Below are 22,654 nucleotides of genomic sequence, written 5' to 3'. Positions count from 1 at the left end.
CAAAATAAAGATAAGTTACTCACCATAAACTGACTGAGATTCACAAAAATATGTTTAATCTAATTTCAAGAAAAGAGATTAGATGACTGCTTTTATACAAGATATTTGTGCTTCAATTTTAACTTTTGTTGAGAAAATATATGACATGGTTTAAGAAATCAAGTTCTATAGACCTACAGTGAAAAATAATTTATGCCTTAAACCCTTCCACCACGAAGTTTCATTCCCAGCAATACCTACTTTAAATTATTTTAGCTGCTGCTTTGGAAAATAATATATTTTGGATAATAATGAATCCCATTAGTATTTCTTAATGTATCAATTTCAAACATTTTCTATGGACTTCCTATTGAGAGAATATTAGACTCTTATGTAATTCTACCCAGTTATCTCTCCATTCTTTCAACTAATTTAGAACACAATTCTAGGTTCAGTATTAACAAATTAGCAGCTATATTATTATAACTATGCACACACATTTCTGTGGAAGTCTTTCTCTTAGGCGTTTGGGTCCCTGCTTCTCCCACTCTGTTAAGTTAGTGACCACTCCATGATCTTTTTTTTTTTTTCCTTTGTAGGTTGGTTTTCTATCTACCTATCACTAATTACTCCTAAACTCTTCTTTAGAATTATACAACTTCTTTCAATACTATTCTTCCCCAGGTCAAATGCATCAAATTCATTTTTTGGATTATTTCTTAAGGACTCCCAAACAAGGGCTTGCTGGCATGGGAAAAGCTCACCTTCTGGGGGTTCCTCAGGAAGGGTGAGTACAGGGATAAGATTCTGAGGCTTGGCACCGTGGCTCTCGCTTGTAATCCCAGCCTTTGGGAGGCTGAGGCGGGTGGATCACTTGAGATCAGGAGTTCGAGACCAGCCTGGCCAACATGGTGAGTGAGACTCAGTCTCTAATAAAAATATAAAAATTAGCCAGGTGTGGTGGCTGGTGCCTGTAGTCCCAGAGACTGAGGCAGGAGGATTGCTTGAGGCAGAGGTTGTAGTGAACCGAGAGCATGCCACTGCACTCCAGCCTGGGTGATGGGAGTGAAACTGTATCTAAACAAAACAAAACAAAACAAAAAAAACCTGAGATTGAGTGGCAAGTTGACATTTTTAATGTGTGACCCTCAAATGTCAGTATCTGTAGGCATTTTCTTTGGGTTCTATTTAATTTCTTCAGCAATGAATCTTGTGGTTTGCTCACTGGTGACCTGTGTTCCAGGAACTGGATGAAGGGAAAGATGGAGAGAATTCTCTTGGTCCAAATCTCTGCATTGTGTTCATATTTTGTGCCTGTGTTCCTGAGTCCAGGGCCACTTTTGATTTAATTTTTCTGAGGGACAAAGCTCCTTTCTCTTTGAGAACTGTGGTTCAAAGAGAGTTGCCTGATTGAGCAGGGTTGGAGAGAAGGTCTAGGGGCTTAGAATACTCTTTATACAATGTGTCAGATCGAAGCTTCATCCTTAAATTCTTTGTAGCTGGTGACATCAATTCCAGAATCGCTAGGGAGCTTAGTGGTGGAAATTAGCTCATTTATGTGGAAGTCTTCTTCTTTAGGCATTTGAGTCCCTACTTCTCCCACTCTGTTAAGTCAGTTACCGCTCCATGATCTGTTTTCCACTGACATTTCTTTCCCTTTGTTGTATCCTGTGTGTTTTCTTTGTCCTTGTGTGCTTATACCCATTTCCTTCTTTACTGTTACTAAAGCTTTGGCATTTAATCCACCATATTTAACCTATTCTTCCATGTGATATTTTCATTTTGGTGGATAAAATATACTGCCTATTTTCCCATTTATATTTTATTCAATAAATTAGGTAATTTAAGTTTTAAGAATATAGTTTAAAATTTATTTCATAAGATCAGAAGAAATATGTTTAATGAAATTTTGAATGAAAAAGATGAAGCAAAAATATTTTTATTTTTCCTTCTTTGACCTTCATTTTCCTTAAGTGTTTTACATGTATTAACCAATTTCCTGCTCAAAATCATTGTAATGATTATCCCAGTTTTATAGAAGAGGAAATTGAAGCTACAAAGCTTAAGGAAGTTGCCTTGTATCATATAAAACTAGTAAGTAGTAGGGTCAAGATTCATACCCAGTATGTTTGGGTTCAAGGTTTCTGCTCAAATCCATATGCAAACAGCCTGTCTATAGTCAGGTCATGATTTTGTGATCTCTGGTATAATAATAGTGTCCTCTATTGTCCTTAAGATCTTCCTAGAACCATCACATCTAAAGTCACAAATACCTAATCCTCTTGCCCACCCAGCTGCCTCTTCACAACCTGAGCAATATTTCTTGGTTTTACTCTGTGCTTGTTTCAAGATTCTTTTCTCATGAAAATCTCCTTGTTTCTGCCTATCAATTTTGTACATGGTCTTCTCTCTTTTGCCAAGCCTTCTATAGACTGGCAGCTCAATTTCAGATCATCTCTGTGACATTGATCTGGCTCTCCATTGGAACTATGCTTCTAGTAACTTTCCCCTTGGCTCCACATACTCCATCCAGTTGGACTTTAGCACCATGACCCACACTTGCCTCTAGAACTCATGCTGTGCTCCCCTGCCTCTCCCACTCCATTGGGAGTGTGGGGGGAAAGGGGATGAATGATCCACTATGGTTCTAATTAGATGATATTAGATTTAAACTGCCCATTCAGTTTATATCTTTTAGTCGTATTTAATTCAGCATTTGGATTATGACTGTTTTTAACTAGTTTGTGCTCAAAGTGAGCCTGAGATAAAGTGGGAGCTGAGTGGTGTAGAAGAATAGTCAATTGTTTGGCCATCCAGGAAGCCAAGTTTAATTTTAGCCTTGAGAGAATTTGAAATCATTATAATTACATGAGTATTAAAGCATACGAGTGAAAAGGACTTTTTTTTTTTTTTTTTTTTTTTTTTTTTTTTTTTAAGCATACCCATTCATTCAGCATCAATTCACAACTGGCAGTTCACCCTCCCAAATGCTGTACCACTGAGCGTGCATACAGAGTTAGAGTAAAACATTTCTGGAGGAGTTCAAATACCTAGGAAGGAGGCCATTGCTGGAGGTGTAACATTGAAACTGTAATTAACTTGAATACTAGAGAAATGCAAGAAATATAAAATGTGTATATATTTTTGGAGAGAAAAATTGTATTGTTTCATACATTTTATTTGTGGTACAGAATAACTGGACAATTGGCTTAAGATAATTACAAGGTATCCTGCACATAGTGTCGGGCTTCAGTACAAATGTTGGTTAATCACTATTCCTGAGCTTGGGTTCCAAGGTTAATTTGAAGTGCACTCCAACAAAAAATAGGCAATCATTTCACAGTCACTTCAACATTTTACATAGGTTCTGCCTCAGTCCAGACTAATGCCCTAACTGAAGAATGTCAATGATATGATGGAATGAGGTATCTTGAAAAACAGATGAGGCAATATAACTTGGAGTTTAGTCTTCTATCCTTGCAAATGACTAAAAGGTATTTTTGTAATATTTAGCAAAAATGGATTCAAAAAATTGGAATTGGGATTTTCAGGGGAAAATGAAAGCAAGGACTCTTATTTTAACATAAGCAAGTTATTGTCAATAGTGGCATCTCTATTAAGCTTGTTCTCTTACTTAAACACTCCTATTACTGTCATCTCTCAGGTTTGTCATACCTACTGCCCTGACAATACAAACATTCTACAATAAAATCTGTCAAAGAGGCCAGTTGATTTCCTACATCTTCTGACACATGCTGCTCTTTAATATCAGCCCGTCAGAACACCTAAGAGAAAGGCATCTGCTTTCATGCTTGGAGCTGAGGCTAGGACTGCCATCATACACTGCAATCATTAGCCTTGTATTGCTATGAAATTCTGCCTTTTGGAACCATAGAGTCTACTGCTGGAAAATATCGTTGTCACAACTCTATCACGCACGTTAGATTGCACACATTTTGGTAGAACTAGTTATTTCAAAAAACATTTTTTTTTTCCTAGTGTGAATTTGCTTTAATTTCTTTTGTGATGAGTTGTTTTGAAATACATATTGGATTTTTCTCAGCCACAATCAACTGGTTCCCGCATGGATGTCTAGAAAAATATTTTTGACTTGACTTGTCTTGATTATATTTTATTCTTGTGGGTTACATATGCCTTTGTATTCATCTTGTGTTTGTCTTATCTATAGAGAAATGTTTCTCTTGATTTCAAAACATGATTGATTTAAGCGATTTCAGGGTGATATAGTTGGCGTCTTTTATTTACCAGAGATCGTTTTCCTGGCACCCCGTTGGTAGGTCACTGAGCTTTTACGTTCTCTCTTCTTATCTGATTCTCTTGTGGCATGTGTTTATGAGAGGCCTGGGGAACAGTCTATTAATACAGGCGATGTTCTCAGAAAAGAAAGTGGCTAATTTTGTATCAAATATAGCCGAATTTCAGAAACCTATATATGTGGTATATTCATATAGTAACTTTGGGAAGATATGGACTTTTCCCAAAGACATCCACAAAATTCCTTTTTTGGAATTCTTTCACATGCACATGTTTTTGTTCCCCACCCAGTAAAGTTTATTTCGGGATTAAAATTTAAAAGTAGTGCATTATCACTGTAATGATGAAAATGTGTCTAAAAAATAGTCACACACACACACACTCCTACTTTATCTTATCCTCAGACTTAATTTTCTCTGATGAAGGTGATTTTAATAATTTGGTTCTACATTATTCCAGAGTTTTCATTTGCCCATAAAACATATACATAATATAAAGCGGTTTAATTTTTTTAGGAGAATGTAAAGATCATATATATTCTTTAACTTTTCCTCTTCCCTTTAACAATACATCACAGACACAGGCAGGTAGACCATGAAATTAATGAACCATGCACTTTAGGGCCCCTCACTTGTATAGGCCCTTCCAAGGCCTTAGGAGGGAGAGGACCTAGCAATTTTCTGTTAATAATTTTTTTTTTCTTAAATAGGGACCCTGCCATTTTATGTGCTAGGCTCCACCAAACCTGTATCTATTCGTGAGCTTGGACATTTTTCCAGGTCAGTAGATCTGAAATATGTGCATTCTTTTTGTTCTAGCATTTCCAAAAATGTGAATGTCTCCAACAGGAAAAATGTATCAAATACATTCCAAATACATGCTAGGATAATTTTAGCATTTTAAGATTAAAATATATATTAAAAATACAGCCATAGTAGGTTTTTTTTTTTTCATCACTTGGAGAGAAATTTAAAACTTACGGTATAACCACATGATATGGTTTGGCTGTATCCCCACCAAAATCTCATCTTGAATTTTAGTTATCATAATCCACATGTGTTGTGGGAGAGACCAGGTGAAGATAATTGGATTGTGAGCGTGGTTCCGCCATCCTGTTCTCCTGATAGTGAGTGAGTTCTTATGAGATCCAACCTTTTATAAGGGGCTTCCCCCTTCACTGGGCACTCATTCTCCTTTCTGCTGCCCTGTGAAGAAGTATGTGTTTGCTTCCCCTTCTGCCATGATTGTAAGTTTCCTGAGGCCTCTCCAACCATGCTGAACTGTGAGTCAATTAAACCTCTTTCCTTCATAAATTACCCAGTTTCTGGTGTGTCTTTATTAGCAGCATGAGGATGGACATACACCACACTTTTGAATATTTCTAAGGGTAGATTTTATTTTTTGAAAGCACCAAAAGCTATTCAGAATGTGGTGGAAAGTAAAAGTCCAGTTGGAATCATATCACCTTTGGTTAAAAATTAGAATGTGACTATAAATCATAAAATTATCTTATTTGGTCAGTTCTTTCCATCAACAGATATATATTGAGATGCTGCTTTGTTTCAGGTTCCTGATGGATCAAACACAGCCCTATTTTTAAAAGTGGAAATAACATGTATATGATAATTCTACTTTAATATAGAGTATTAGACAGCAGAAATTCAATGAATATTTGTTAAAAGAATAAAAAATAAATCAATAGAATGCCCTATCAATATTATATATATGGCATCTTAAGAACATAAAAGAGGGAGAGATATTAAATGGCTAAGGTGTCAGATAATGCTTGCTTCACAGAGGAGATGACCTTTGAGCTAAATCTTAAAATATAAAAGGAAGTTGAAGGGAAAAAGAGTGAACATAAAACAATCTGGTTAGAAGGAAGTAGTAAAAATGCTCCAGGTAAAAAGACAATGTGTCAAGAAATTTGGCTTACTTGGAGAAGTTAAATTAATTCGGTTTGGAGGGCAGAGTACCTGTATATGACTGTTAGAAGCTGAGATGGAAAAGTTATGCAACTGTCAAAAGCCAAGTAGTTCTCGCTATTTCATAGTTTGTTGGTTTTTGTTGTTGTTGTTTGTTTTGTTTTGTTTTTTTTCAGACAAGGGTCTCTCTCACTCTGTTCCGGAGGCTGGAATGCAATAGCACAATCTTGGCTCACTGCAGCCTCGGCCTCCTGGGCTCAAGTGATCCTCCCACTTCAGCCTCCTGAATAGCTGGGACTATAGATGTGTGCAACCATGCCAGGCTAATTTTTTTATTTTTTGTAGGGATGGGGTTTCTTCATGTTGCCCAGGCTGGTCTTCAATTACTGAGCTCAAGTACTCTACCTGCCTCAGCCTCCCAAAGTGCTGGGATTACAGGCATGTACCACAGTGCCTGGCCTGTTTCATAGTCTTATACAGTGTTCTCATTTTCATTCTTCAGTGGTCCTTGTTAGAACATTTGATAAACTATTTGATAAACTTTGTTTTCCATATTTCCATATTTAGCTGACTCCACAGAGAAAAATTTCTTAAAAAAAATGTTCACAAATTTTGTCTTTGTTTTTTTTCTTTTTTCTCTTGAGACAGGGTCTGGCTTTGTTGCCCAGGCTGGAGTAGAGTGGTGTGATCTTGGCTCACTGTGATATCACCTCACTGCCACCTCTGCCTCCCGGGCTAAAGCCATCCCACCACCTCAGCCTCCCAAGTAGCCAAGTAGCTGGGATTACAGGCAAATGCCACCATGCCCGGCTAAGTTTTGCATTTTTTGTAGAGATGGGGTTTCACCATATTGCCCAGACCGGTCTCGAACTTCTGGGCTCAAGTGATCAGCCTGCCTCAGCCTCCCGAAGTGCTAGGATTACAGCATGAGCCACCTCACCCAGCCCTACTTTCATCTTTTCAAGTCGTTTTATGAGGTGGTTATTACAAAAGGCACATAATATGTGAGAGCCAAATGGGAATATTAATAGAAAATCAAGATCCCAAAAAAGAGACCATGCGAAAGCAAATGGAAACCAGCAATGACTTTATTGTTGGACTTCAGATTTGGATCTGTGCTTGTTGTCAGCCAACTCAAAAAATAAGTTTAGAGTTTTTTGTTGTTCTTGTTTATTTATTATTTTTTGAGACAGAGTCTCGCTCTGTCACCACGGCTGGAGTGCAGTGGTGCAATCTCAGCTCACTGCAACCTCCACCTCCCAGGTTCAAGTGATTCTCCTGCCTCAGCCTCCCAAGTAGCTAAGACTACAGGTGCATGCCACCACACCCGGCTAATTTTTGTATTTTCAGTAGAGACAGGGTTTCACCATGTTGGCCAGGCTGGTCTTGAACTCCTGACCTCATGTGATCCACCCACCTCGGCCTCCCAAAGTGCTGGGATTACAGGCATAAGCCACTGTACCTGGCCTAGAGTTTTAATAAAACAAAGATATAACCCTAAAAATAAAAATATTCTCTCATGAGTCTTTGTGTAAAGAAGAAATCATTAAGATCATAGGCTCTAAAGTCACAATGCCCTTGGTGGTAGTTATTTAGCCCTCTGTGACTCAGATTCTTCATATATCAAATAGAGATTTATGTGGTTTAAATGAGATACTGATATATAAGATTTACATAATGTTGACCGTGTGCCGGGAAGTGATCTAGGTGCTTTGTATATATTAAGTCATTTAATCTTCACACTAATCCCAAAGGTAGGAACTGTTATCTTTTACCCCATTTTACAAATGAGGCACTATGAAGTCAACTTTCTCAAGAGCACACAACTGTTGAGTGACAGATTCAGAATCTGTACCCAGGCGGCTTGGCTGAACCATGTGCTGAACTACTAGCTATGCTGCTTGTCTGGAACAGTGAAAGCTGTGCCTAGCACATCATGATCACTTCCTATCTAATGACTATTAGTGTTATGGCAGAACTAAGAACATTTCAATACCATTTGATAGTAAACGTACCATGGGTTTTCTATAGTTGTCTCTTGTTGTTAATGGTGAAAATATAACGTTAAAATGGATCTCAGTGATAGTGAATATGGAAAGGGGAAATCTAACGTGTTTCAAGTATGAAGACTTTAGGAATTCCAACTTGACTCAAGGATAGAATTAAGTACATGGAGAAGAATGACTCAATTCTATGTGCTTTAGTTACTCTCTCCCTACATATGACTTCTTTTAGTTATTCTACATTGCCACTTGAAGTAGCAGCCATATGCTTTGGAAAACAGCTCAGCAGATGGCATGTTTGATGACCTATTGCAGAAATTAGGGAAATGAAAAAGAGTTTTGCTGCCTGGAAAACATGTTCTGCCACTGGCATGTAAGTATATACCCGCTGCCTGGTGAAGGATACAGATTGTTTATCCAGGAGGCCATCCAAGATACTTGAAATTCTTGTATACTATTCATGGGATAGGGAGGAAGAAAGCAGAGATACTGGTTGTGGAGAGGAAAATTTGTCAGACCTTCCTCCTTTGTATGAAATATGGCACTACTCTGAAACCCAACACAGTTTCCTGAGTACAAGCTCAGACTGGAGACATAGGTATTGTTGGTAGCACATTCATATTAACTATTCTATTTAACTTTCATCACCTCATGTTTCACAGGATTATCTATAGCATCTCTAGGGAAAAATGGGTGCTAACAAGTACCAATAGTATTTAAGTAGGAAAGGAAAATTCCACTTATAAAGCAATAATGTTTGGGGAAAAAGCATTAAAACAAATTTGTTCAGTTAGGCATTGTCATGCCTTCATGAATAGCAAGTCCTTTCAGACAACTCAAATATCTTCAGTGGCCAAGATTAAGGGGAAGTGTACTTTATGTTAAATGTTTTAATAGGTATATTCATTAAAAAACAGATTTGGTTTTAAATTGAAATGTTCTGAGATGGTCTTGGACACTTTAGTAGCTCATATTCAAAATAGCGATGCTATCATAAGTGTTCTGGGTCCGGTGTCTTCAATATATATTAATCACCTGGAGTAAAAAAGTAATATGTCAGTGATAACAGGCTGATGAGCAAAGTTGTTTTATCAACAGAGATTTATAGAGGGTTTGCCATGTCCATGAATTGTTGCAACAGCCTCTGCTCTGGTCTAGAAACTCATCTTTTTCTGAACAATGATGTACACAATAGCCAGAGTGAGTTTTAAGAAATCTAAATTTGATCATGTCATCACTTGTCTTTTGATGACTTCCCATTTTGCTTGTGGTTTACATAATCTCTCTCGCATTTACTTTTCACAACACTTGCCCTCACCCAACTCCCACCTCTCAGCCTTAACAAGTTAGATTCTGTCTGGCTGGAATGGTCTTCCCTCTAAACACCTTGTTATCCTCAATGAATGAATTTCTTTCAACTTCTAGTCTAAATATATCTTTTTTTTTTTGAGATGGAGTCTCACTCTGTCACCCAGGCTGGAGTGCAGTGGTGCGATCTTGGCTCACAGCAACCTCTGTCTCCTCAGCTCCAGTGACTGGGCATGCCTCAGCCTCCCAAGTAGCTGGGACTACAGGTACATCACCGCCCGGCTAATTTTTGTAGTTTTAGTAGAGACAGGGTTTCGCCATGGTGGCCAGGCTGGTCTTGAACTCCTGACCTCAGGTGATCTGCCTGCCACGGCCTACCAAAGTGCTAAGATTGCAGAGGTGAGCCACTGTGCCCAGTGTAGTCTAAGTAAATCTTTTGGGGGCCTGTTTTGATCTCTTAGACTATGCGTAAGACCCCTTATTATATGCCTTCATTGTATCAGAACCTCTTTCCAGTGCCATCCAATATATAATCACTTAATTATTTGTGATAATCTTAACAAAAATGCCTATCTTCCCCATTGGATTATAAGTTTAGTGAAGGTTGAAACGTGTTTTTTCACCTGTATTCTCAGGGACAAGCATAGTATTTGTAAGAAGATAGCAGCTTTCAGATGAATGGAGTTGTATTTCGTGGGACAGGAGAGCGAGGCAGGGGGATGAAAGTAGGGTGGGGGCTTCAGCTTGAGCAAAGGTACAGGCATGGGGGATAGGCATGGCCTCAGCTGTGTGACACTCAGAGCTCCTTTATGAAATGCTTTAGCAACAGTCATGCTTAGAGGCAGAAGCCCAAACAAGCTGATCTCATGAAGCTCCTTCTACTCCATGTGCTCTGTACCTGGCATATCTTTCCATTACTCTCAAAGGAAAAAGCCTATTGTCTGACTGCATATTGAACAATTATTTGGAGATACAAAGGGACAGGAAACAATGCTCTTCATTTAGAAAAAGGAGACTAGGATTCAATATGGAAACTTTCAGTGAGCGTAGACCAATGTCATATACTTGATGGATACTCAATAACTGAGCCATTTTTGCTGAGAGAGGATGGTGCCATCTCTAAGAATCTCTCCACCACTATTATCTTTTCAAGCATGCCCTCCTCCACGAAAGAGCCTAAGTCTGAAGGCTATGACCTGCAGAAACAAGATCTGTGCACATGGCACCAGCTGCCATGAGTTATAAATGTACTTATTACACTAATGTTCAGTCACTGGATAGGGACCCACAAAATCTAAGGTCAGATTATGAAAAATGTAGGTTCTATTTTGCAACAAATATATTTTAGTTTAGAGATACTGTGCATTTCTTCACAGTGAAGTTATGTTAACAAAAAGCCATTAGGAAGGGATGAATTATGCTTCTTTGCACATTTGTGATGGAATTTAGTTCTTAGTCAAACATGAAGCAGGTTAGAGTCATTTCTTATTAATCAGATTTCTGTAAGGATTTGATCTTTCTGGTCACTGGCATCATTCACATGGGTGAGCCATAAATATTTTAATTATTTTCTATTCATCACACAGCATTGACTCTGGTTACTGGAGGGATATTCAATGATTCTGTTGCTGCAAAACTTGGCTAACAAATCACCGTGATATTTACTTTTCTTTTTCCAAATCTACAGGGAAATAAATTTATGGATCACTTAACCTTTTGCCCAAGGAACAAATCCAAGTCAGTTCTGAATTAATATTGCACTGAGGATGCAAAGCGAGGCCTGGGTTTCAAAGCAAAGCTGAGGGTTAAAGCAACACTCCAGATAATAAAGGCAGAACTGCTTGTCCTCACCTGAATTAAATGGTGTTCTAGCCCTTGGTGTATTTGCACAGACATCTAATAGAGTGTTTTTGTTTTCTTTAGCTTTGCTTTGTTTGGATTGGATTAAGTAACAGATTGACTACTACTTTGAATTGGGGTCTCCAGGGCCAGAAAAACTATAGTCACCAATGTCTCCCTGGACATGGCACAGATAGTGAGTTGCTCTCCACCTGGAGTCTCCGAGCTTCGCCCATAGAATCCAGCTGCACTCATTGTGAAGAATGCATAAACAATTTTGTAGATAATTCTGATTTCTACCTTATATTCCAAACTTTGCCAAATATGCTGTAAATGTGACATTCCAGCTTCCTATTCAAATAATGAAATCTCTTGGGCATTCCAAAAATATTTTACTATAAATGAAAAATGTTGGCTGAAAAGAGGCAACATCTTTGTGAATTATGTCTCATCATATCTTATGCTCTATGCGGAAAGAACTTGCCCACATGGAAAGGTATCATTGTTCTTTCACACTTAGAGTTGCTTTAATGAAAGAAAAGCACCTCTTGATTTGACCAAGGATCTGATTTGATGCAGAAACGGTAAAAAAATTTAGCATTAGCACATGTTTTCTTCATAACAACTAAGCATTTAAAAATATTTAGAGAAGGCGCATGCTTTGTATATTCCTTTGAACTATTCTCTGTACAAGCCCTGAGTATTCTTTAAAATCATGCTAATCAATACTTTCAGAGGTACTGCTTCGGAGAATCATTTTCATTAAGCATACCAACTTTCCTGAGGAAAAAAGGTAGCGTTCTGCTTTCCCTTGCAAAGAGGAAAAAGGGTTTTAATACATGCAGCAGGACCAAAATTCCCCTAGGATCTGCAGGAAAATCAAAGTGATTATCCATACCCAATGGATTCAGTAGCAAATCGGACCCCTTTTCCCTTATTTACTGAAATTCCCTTAATAAATTCTCCTCTGGAGAGCAAAAACCAATTACACTAATGTAGAAGTGGAAGCAATAATTGACTTCACATCGTGGAAAATGTCCACTGGAAACAGTGATGCGAACAGTGGTGTCCATGTTCAGCATACTGCTGCTGCCCGACATGCTGTGGTGCTTATCGTTCCTATTCTGTGATTTAAATTCACAACTGCCGTGAAAAAAAAAAAAACACAAAAAACAAAACAAAACAAAACAAAAAAAACGTTTTGTGAATCCTGAACACCTCTGAGCCATCTCATTTTGAAGATATGCTCTACTTTAACTTTTTAATGTGTTAATTTGTCTTTAAATTAGAAATAAATTAAACAACATACACGCCACTAAATTATCCCTGGAAACTGACTCTAACAGGGTCTTTACATTTTTATTAAAAAATAAAATAAAAGAACCTTGGGTCCCATTCTGTTGCTCATTTTCTGCATATTAAAACTCTCACTCATTATTAACAGTTCTTGAACAATAAGGCAGAAGCAATCACACAGGACTACATAAAATGTAATTTCAGTAGAGCTCAATAGAAGCATTTCTGAACATTGTTTTAGGCATTTTCTTGAAGATTGCCATAACTGGAAATGCTTTTTGAACACTAACATTTTGCAAAACCTGAAAATTCATATGATCTTATTGGGTAAAAAGGTCTCTAGTTTCTACCCTGTGAACACCAATAGTGAAATTTGCACTATTTTAAAGGCCATCACTATAGCTTTGGTCTACCTTGTTTAAGGAAAAGTGTTCCATAAGTTTTGTTGAATAATGACATAAATCTAGCGTCCTTTACCACCATCTCACCATCCTGCTCTAACTTTCATATAACACTAGTGATTTGCCAGGGGGTCAGGCACTATGCCTGGAACTAAGGATGCAGTGTGTATACGATGCAGTGTGCCCTCATGAACCTTAGAGCCTTGCTTATTTATGTCCATTAAGTCTGGAGCTGTTTCTTGGAGGCCAGTGCTATCCTGAGCTATATACATGAGTTGGGGTGATTTGTGTGTTGTTTCTCAAACGATTTCCAGCAACAGAAAGATACTGAATAAGAAGAACTCTCTTTGATGTTAGTCCTCTGCAAATGCTTAGGGCCATGGTTGAGGAAAAGTATGCCCACCTGGCAAGCCAAATTTCCCTAATCAATCCTGATGATCAATGTGACTGCACTCAGGTTTCCCTTACAATTAAAGGAAAGAGCAGACCTAAGGAGATCATTAAGCGATTCGATCTATTCTTGCTTTCTTCTGGAACTAGTCTAGAGGGATCTTTCCTCATCTCTATCTCTAATTTACATAGATTTGGAGAATGTCTGATGTCTTCAGACTTCTTAGCTTCCCTGTAAGACATAAGGACCAGTTCTGGAACAAGCCTTAAGTCACATGGAGAGTATTAGAAGGAGGCATTTCTTGTAGGTCAACTTTATACATATATCCAACTCTTGGAGTGACCCCAAGGAATACAAAAGGAAGATCATGGGCTTGGGAATCATACTTCCCTAAGGCTAATAACAGCTCTGACATTTATAGGCTTTGCAACTTAGTTCCTAACTCAAATTTCCTCTTCTGTAATATTAGAAAAAATAATTCATTGGATGTTGGAGATTAAATGAAACAATTTCCCAGCTGTCTCTTCTTCTTCCTGTTACTTTGACTACAGAGTTGGTTGGGGAGGAAATTCCTCAAAACTGTCATGTTGGATATTTGTAAAACATATTAAGAAGCAAATTTCAATCACAGAAGAATGCAGAAATGTGTATGTAGAAATGTATGAAGAGTTAGCAGTTAGGGATAATTCACAAGAGGCTATCTGATGTCAATCTACTCCAGAGTTCAGCGACCTGCAGCAGGTAAGCCAGACGGTGGTATGATGAGCCAAGGTGCTGGGCACATTGCCATTCCCCAGGTGGAAAAAAGTCCAGTCTAACTGCCAGTCTAAGTCTGGCAGAACGAGTCATGAGGTTTCACTAACTGCTGCTGCTCATTCCATTATACAACCGTCCTTATAGAGCAAGGGGAAACATTGCCAAGTAAAAGCTGGAACTTGTTTCCTAGACCTGGGACTGAGGGCACAGTGTCCCTGGAATTTGTTTAACCACTTTTATTTATCCCTACACATTCTTGGCACAGAATTCTGTGACATTCTTTGTGGTGCATGGCTAATATCCTGTCTGGCATATACCCCCTCTCTCCCTTTCCTAATAGGACCCCGATTTTGTTCAGGCATGGAACTTATGACAGGTAGCCCTTAGGGGGAGCTCCAGAGATGGGTCCTGATTAGTCCAAGTCTATCGAGGTAGATAATTATGAGAAGCTGGGCTCTTTCCTGACAAAAGTGAACAAGAACAAATTTAACTCCAATTGCTACTGGCAGCCTTCCCAAACTTATAAGGGAACCGGTTGCAGGATAACATCAGTGAAACAAATATAGGGCAGAGATAGAGACAGAAGTTAAGTGGCATTACTGATGATATCATTGAGACAATGGGGCAACTCATTCTGCCCCATGTTAGGCATCCTAATATCTAAGCCAATGCATTTTCTTGCTATCCTATTATTTAAACCAGTTTGAGTTTCCTGCCATTTGAAGTCCCAAATTATCCCCAATGATTTGCCTGACATATTAGTTTCCAATTGCTGCTGTAACATATTGCTACAAATTTAGTGGCTTAAAAGACACAAATTTATTGTCTTACAGTTCTGGAGATCAGAAGTCTAAAGTGGATCAGTAGGGCTGTGCTCCATCTAGAAGTTCTAAAGAAGAATCTCTTTCCGTGCGTTTTCCAGCTCCTACAGGCAGCCTGCATTCCTTGGTTTATGGCCCTGTGTCACTCCCACCCCTGCTTCTGTCATCACATCTCCTTTCTCAGCTCTGAATACTGTTACCTCCCTCTTTCCAGGACCTCTGCAATCATATCGGGTCAACCTGGATAATCCACAGTAATTTTTTCTTCTCAAGAGTTCTAATTTAATCCATCTGCAAACATCTCTCTCACCAGATAAAGTAACATATTCTCAAATTCTGGGGATTAAGACAGGGATATGTTTGAGAGGCCATTATTCTGCTTGCCATACCTGCTTAACATAGCTGTATGGCTACATTCCTGAGAGAGATTTTTGTGGTCTGCTACCAATAAGCACTACTAATATCAAGTATGGCTGACCCTTCAATACTCAGGGGTTAGGGGTGCTGACCCCACACAGCTGAAAATTCCACACTAAAGTTTGACTCCCCCAAAACTTAACTACTAATAGCCTACTGTTGGTTGGGAGCCTTATCAATAACGTAAACGTCAATTAGCACGTATTTTGTATGTTATATGTCCTACATACTGTAGTTGTACAATAAGCTAGAGAAAAGAAAATGTTATTAAGGAAATATTAGGAAAGAAAATACCTTTACCGTACTGTACTGTATTTATCAATATCACAAATTCACATTGTCTGTTTACAAGATGAATCATGTCTGAAACGGCAGGCAACCACAGCCGCAGGCCTCCATCTATGGTACATATCAAACAATTCAACTTTTTCTCGTAATGTTAAGATTTTTCTCTGCTTCCTGGGAGCACTTTTGGCATCACTAGTGGCATTTCGTATGGGTCCCATGGTGTTATTAAAGATTTACGGTATTGCACAAAGCACAGTGAAAAATACACTAGAACCGGGAGAGATCACTTTTTAGTGGGATCTGCAACTTGCTGGAGAGATGAACTGCTCATAGGGAGACGATTAGTGTCACATAGTGTTTTAAGTGGAAACTCACAACACTTGAGCTCACCACAATAGCAACAGGAAGTGGCTATGAAATAATTACAGTAGTACAGGGTGTTCTAGAGTTAACTTTATATAGTTATTATTTCAAACTGTATCTTTACATTTGTTTCCATTTCTCTTCATTGGGAATGGCACCATGTATGGTAAGTGCTTGTATGTATATAGTTTGCTAAATTTTAAATTTTTATAATAAATTTGCATAAGTGCACCGAGGCAGTTCAAACCTGTGTTGTTCCAGGGTCAACTGATACTACATTGTGAAAATGGGTCATTCAGTCATGTGATTTACTCAACATTTACAGAACACTCAATGCTAGGCATTGTACTAAGCATCTCAGTTACAAAGATGAATGAGACCTTTTCCCTTTTCAAAAAGGTCAAACAGACAAGTCGTTGGGAGATCTTGTCAGAGAATGTTCAGTGCCATGTGAACACAGAGAAGAACCCTCACTCTAAATGCTTGGTTAGGCTGGCTGTAATATGGCCTTTTTAATCTGAGATATCAAAGATAATGTTACCGCAATACAAGAATATTATCAAGAAAATATTTACATTTGGTCCTATTATTTTGAACTATTTTTTTTTTAGATTGCCATAGGTTTGGTTTCCTTAGGTCAAGCAGGCAGAGTTTGAAGAAATGCTTAAGAAATCTGAGAAACAGAAAACATGGTCTAGATGATTTTGCACACTATATTTAAAAGCTAACTTACTTCATCATCCATTTATTTAACCAATGTTTACTAAGTTACTAAGTTAGCAGACAATATGCTGTATCCCAGAGGCAATTCAAAGTTGATTTAGATTTCACCATCTCTTGTATTCTAATTTGAGATGAGACAGGTATACTAATAAGTTAAATACATTTAATTCACCTTATAATATTTAATTCTGCCATGAATTGTTCCACTACAAGCTTCTATTCTGTTTCTCAACAATTTGTCACATATTTTCCTTTTATTATTTTTCATTCCTCCTTCTTTGTTATCTAAAAACTTTAAAAACACCTAAGATCATAAGAAAGCAAAAATCACCCATATGCTACTGCTTTAAAAATTGCATAGTTTGCAGAATCTGAAGCATATAGATCTGAAGATCACTGTTATTTTATGTGCCACCAAGAAAGAAAATAATCTTCCAATTAAACCAACACACTGTCAATTGTAAAACAATTTCCAATTGTAGAAATGTTAACTTGTGAAATTGATACAAACATAGTGAAATCTTCCTCTTCCATTTCTCTCATACCAGAGGTAACCACTGTGCTTAGTTCATTATCAACTGTAGGTACGTTAAAAAAGAAAAAAAAAAAAACAAACACAAAAGCACAGTGGGTATGATGCCGTATGGTTCCCAACTCTCCATGGCTAGGAATCTATATACCTCAAATCTATAGATACAGTGTTAGACAACAAAGCATACCTGGTTTACTCTTTCTTTTCTTCACTAAGTTACTACAACTTTACCATATATGTTGACATTTCAGGAACAGTGTTGTTGCACAGCGATTTTTTCTTGTATGCAGTGTATAAGTGTGTGTGTGTGTGTGTTGCAGGTGAGCATGGACAAGTGTCTAGCATGCACTCTCATGCTGGTTGAGAGACTATTTGCTGTAGGAGATGTCATGAAAAGGTATATGCTAATCTCAGGTAATAAACGGAGAATATGAAGGCAAAGGTAACACAAAAATAAAAGAGGAAAATTTTGGCCCCACTTTGTAAACTGTTTTTTGGCAACTGTTTTAAGTTTCCAGAATACTAACATTGCCCATTTTAGAGACACTTCAACTCCCATATTTTCTAACAATTTCACATATTTTTCTTGGAAACCCAAGCCCTTTTATTTACACTAGAAAACCACTTAAATTGAAGCTCTGTTTCAAAATTGGTTGAGGTCTGGAAAGGTCAGTTAGTGCAAGCTAAAGGAAGTGAGCTAAAGCTGCTGTCCTTCCCTAATCTTTAACACGTACCTGCCTGAAAATTAGTTCTGTGGCTGATTACAGATGAGATACCCTGTTCTGACACATGTTCAAGACCCAAATTCAAACTTCTACTGACAAATACCATGCTTATCTTAAGGGTATTTTAAATATCTGAAAGCGTGGTGATCTTTCTACCAAACACTAAGGACTGAAATGAATAGTTGAGGATATTGAATCACACAGACCACATCTCCATGTGCCAGAAACTTCAAGCACCAAAAATAAAAAAAAGACACAGTGCCCTCTCCCAGGAAGGAGTGCTTACTAAAAACCATCTAATGAGCTAAATGATTTTGTGATGTTTCAGTTAATCGAATGAGGTATGCATCTACTTTGATGCAGCTTTGTTGCAGAAATCAAATGTTCTATTTCATAAAATGATTAGCTGAGTAAATTACTCTAGTGCAGCTCTGTTTGGGATCCCTGATTATTCAACACATTTGCTTTTGGGGCTGCAGGTGCAGGCTGCCTCTCCAGCATTTTGCATATTTTTGAGAAATTTAGAGTTGTTGCTGTTCTGCTTCGTTCCGTTCTATTTGATAAAAGAGTTTATGATACCAAATATTTTAGAAAAACAAGTTTGTAAGGCAACAAGAGCTAGAGGTATCAGCTGGACAAGGATGAATGTGAACAGGCATACTTTTTATTTTTCCTGAAATACCAGAGGTTCATGTTCTTAAGCTGTAGCTCATAAAATTCCCTGTCCTGTGCAGTGTATCATCAGATATATTTTATTGTAAGGATTAATTTTAACCTCTGGCAAATAGATTTTGGACAAATTTGCTTACTTGGGAATCTGATCTGAAGAAAATCATTCTGGATATTTTTAGAGTCATTTCTAGATTCCCTTCCTAGTATATTGCTGCCAAACAGACACTTTTGGAAGTTCATTTAACATAATTAGCATAAAGGCAGTGTTTATAAGTTGCCCATAAGATAAAATCCAATCTCTTTATCCTATAACTCAAGGTAGGTTCTTTGCCAAGCTGGCCTCAACCTACCTTGTTAACCCCATTGCCAGCCACTGCTCCTTACTGACTTTCTATGTTCTGTTATAGCCTTAGATCCTACTATATTCTAATTTTTCTTGCTTTGGCTTTCATTAGACTGACAAGCTCAGGGATAAAAAACCATGTCTGTGTTACTTGCCTCCATATCCCTGGAACATGGTTCAGTTCTGTGCACATAGTGTGCACTCAAAGATTGTTGCTAAATGATCTTTAGTTGAAGGAATCATTCACGTTCTTTCAAATATAACCATTATTTATGAGACTGTTGCTATGAGAAAGTAAAAGCTGAAGAATCTTCTATTTCCATTCATCGTTGGAAGGAGATTAAAAAAAGATATGCAGCAAAAGTAAACTGCTCATCTTCTCCACCTCTGCCTCTTTATTAAAGGAGGCCTCTCCTTCCCAGTTTGCACTCCCATCAGCAAAATCATCTCTCTCATTGAAAGACCTACCAGAGCTTTGGAATTAGGATGTAAGAGCCATTGTTCTGATAGATTGGGGTCTTTGCTCTAAGATTTCTCTCTCCCTTATTCTATACATGGGTCATTAATAAATTGAACATTCCCTGCCATGGACAGCCTATTTAACAATTTAATATATTTCTATTTCTAACATTAATAAATAATTTATTACCTTTGATCTCACACACAAATACACTACATTTGGTATTGTTCTGAGAGGATAATCTGCATTATAAGGTTTAACCAGACAACATATGTCTCTTGTGATCAGTTTCATTGCCTTTTAGTTATGTCTCATGTAATGAATAGCATCATGAAAGGAAAACTGTAATTCTATATTTTTGCTTTGCTGTATAGCACTGCCCTGTTATCTTGGTACCTGTTGGTTGTTAGAAAGTGACATTTTATTAAAGACATTATAAAATTGCTCAAACAAATTCCTCAGTATTTTAGTTTATTCTGAAAGTAATTTTTTTAGAAGCAATTATTTCCCTGTATTAAGAAAGTGCCAGTCTGGAGACATATTTAACCTCACCAGGATTTCATAAATATGAAAAACATACAATTTTACTACATTCTTTGGCATACTCTCTGATTTTCCCAGAGACTTGGAGCTACCTAAAATATTCATCATGATTTTCCTTCCCTTGTGAATACTGCTTTGTCATTGCAGAGCATCAGGAAACGCAGGTAGCACCATTTGCTGGTACATATATTTGAATATTTCCATTTCAATACAAGTTTCATTTCTAATCTTAAAAACAGCAGGTGGGGTGACAGAATGTCATGGCATTTATTTGGGGGTGGAGTGGGGAAGTGGACAGTGATAGCAGAGGAAGAGATGGGATATTCTACTACATGTTGGCAACATATATACATATATCCCATTTCCTTTCTCCTTTTATCAAGAAGTAATGGTAAAACACTGTACATAGTCAAATGGTGTATTATCTTGCCCTAAATTGTAAACTTCTTGGGACTAAGTCTCTGAAATCCATATAATCCTCTCCAGGCATGTGGATAAATAACACAGAGAAAGGGCTTATGTGCTGACCTTGACACCTACCTTTGTATTCTCAACAAAAAATTGTAGTCTTAAAATTTGGTTTAAAACAATTCTCAGAGGTATATTTCAAATAATGTTAAACAGGAAGATTACTTGTTTTATTCTTTTTTCCTTCAAGCTTTTGTTGTATCCTTGACTACATACAATTTGATTTTTTTTTGTTTGTTTTAGTAAAGAAAGTCTGATCTTGTTTAAATTGGCAGCTTCAATGAGACTTGTTTCTTACACTGGTATGATGCTTCAAGATGAAATCACTATTTGTCCCATTTGGCCATGGAAAGGAAATAGAACACACTACAGGCTGTTTATACAATTTATATAATAGAGACAAAACATAAAACAGCATGAAATTTAGGTCCCTAATCAGCTTTATATACAATTGTTGAACATCAAACCTCCTGTGTAAAGAATCACTAATATCTGATTGCTGTATGAATCTGTTACCTGGTATATCAATTTTATGCAAAAGAGGAGAGACCAAAGGAGAGAACAATGAGACTGAAATATTCCCAAAGAGAAGACAAGAGAAGGTCTAGTAATGAGCTATATATAGGATATATATAATTCATAATTTATTATATATAGGCTGGGTGCAGTGGCTCATGCCTGTAATCCCAGCAATTTGAAAGGCCGAGGCAGGCAGATCGCTTGAGGCCAGCAGTTGGAGACCAGCCTGGCCAACATGGTGAAATCTCATCTCTACTAAAAATACAAAAATTAGCCAAGCCTAGTGGCAGGTGCCTGTAATCCCAGCTACTCAGGAGGCTGAGGCAGGAGAATCGCTTGAACCCAGGAGGCGGAGGTTGCAGTGAGCCGAGATCACACCATTGCACTCCAGCATGGGTGGTAGAACGAGACACAGTCTTAAAAAAATTATTATCTTCCCCCTGCAAAGGAAAGCAGTTCATCGCCAGCAATGGATCAAAGCTGGACGGAGAATGACTTTGACAAGATGAGAGAAGAAGGGTTCAGTCCATCAAACTTCTCAGAGCTAAAGGAGGAATTATGTACCCAGCGCAAAGAAACTAAAAATCTTGAAAACAGAGTGGAAGAATTGATAACTAGAATAATTAACGCAGAGAAAGCCATAAACAAACTGACGGATGAAAACCATGACACAAGAAATACGTGACAAATGCACAAGCTTCAGTAACCGACTCGATCAACTGGAAGAAAGAGTATCAGCGACTGAGGATCAAATGAACGAAATGAAGTGAGAAGAGAAATCTAAAGAAAAAAGAAGAAAAAGAAGTGAGCAAAGCCTGCAAGAATATGGGATTATGTAAAAAGACCAAATCTACGTCTGATTGGGGTGCCTAAGTGAGGGGGAAAATGGAACCAAGTTGGAAAATACTCTTCAGGATATCATCCAGGAGAACTTCCCCAACCTAGTAGGGCAGGCCAACACTCAAATTCAGGAAATACAGAGAACATCACAAAGATACTCCTCAAGAAGAACAACTGCAAGACACATAATTGCCAGATTCACCAAAGTTGACATGAAGGAAAAAATCTTAAGGGCAGCCAGAGAGAAAGGTCGGGTTACCCACAAAGGGAAGCCCATCAGACTAACAGCAGATCTCTCGGCAGAAACTCTCCAAGCCAGAAGAGAGTAGGCGCCAATATTCAACATTCTTCAAGAAAAGAATTTTAAACCCAGAATTTCATATCCAGCCAAACTAAGTTTCATAAGTGAAGGAGAAATAAAATCCTTTACAGATAAGCAAATGCTTAGAGATTTTGTCACCACCAGGCCTGCCTTACGAGAGACCCTGAAGGAAGCACTAAACATGGAAAGGAACAACCGGTACCAGCCATTGCAAAAACATGCCAAAATGTAAAGACCATCGAGGCTAGGAAGAAACTGCATCAACTCACGAGCAAAATAACCAGTTAATATCATAATGGCAGGATCAAGTTCACACATTAACCTTAAGTTCAAGTTCACAATATTAACCTTAAATGTAAATGGACTAAATGGTCCAATTAAAAGACACAGACTGGCATACTGGTAAAGAGTCAAGACCCATCAGTTTGCTATATTCGGGAGACCC

General features: G+C 37.8%; 1 protein-coding gene across 5 annotated transcripts in view; it reads right to left on the bottom strand.

The window, feature by feature from the left end:
- Nucleotides 1-22,654, bottom strand: part of SPAG16 (sperm associated antigen 16) — a 1,158,987-nt gene that overhangs the window by 16,954 nt on the left and 1,119,379 nt on the right. The window contains exon 15 of one of the 5 annotated variants that reach the window (XM_077956654.1): nt 744-1,056. The exons of the other annotated variants lie outside the window; for them this stretch is intronic. Coding sequence (XP_077812780.1) covers nt 902-1,056 — 155 coding nt within the window. The 3' untranslated portion in view covers nt 744-901. Of the gene's footprint in view, nt 1-743; nt 1,057-22,654 lie in introns of those variants that run through there. 5 annotated transcript variants of the gene reach the window in all.

The sequence above is a fragment of the Macaca mulatta genome, chromosome 12, assembly GCF_049350105.2.
Source record: "Macaca mulatta isolate MMU2019108-1 chromosome 12, T2T-MMU8v2.0, whole genome shotgun sequence".
Lineage (NCBI taxonomy): Eukaryota > Metazoa > Chordata > Mammalia > Primates > Cercopithecidae > Macaca > Macaca mulatta.
Note: the sequence above shows the minus strand (reverse complement) of the source record. Positions and strands in the feature narration are given on the sequence as shown.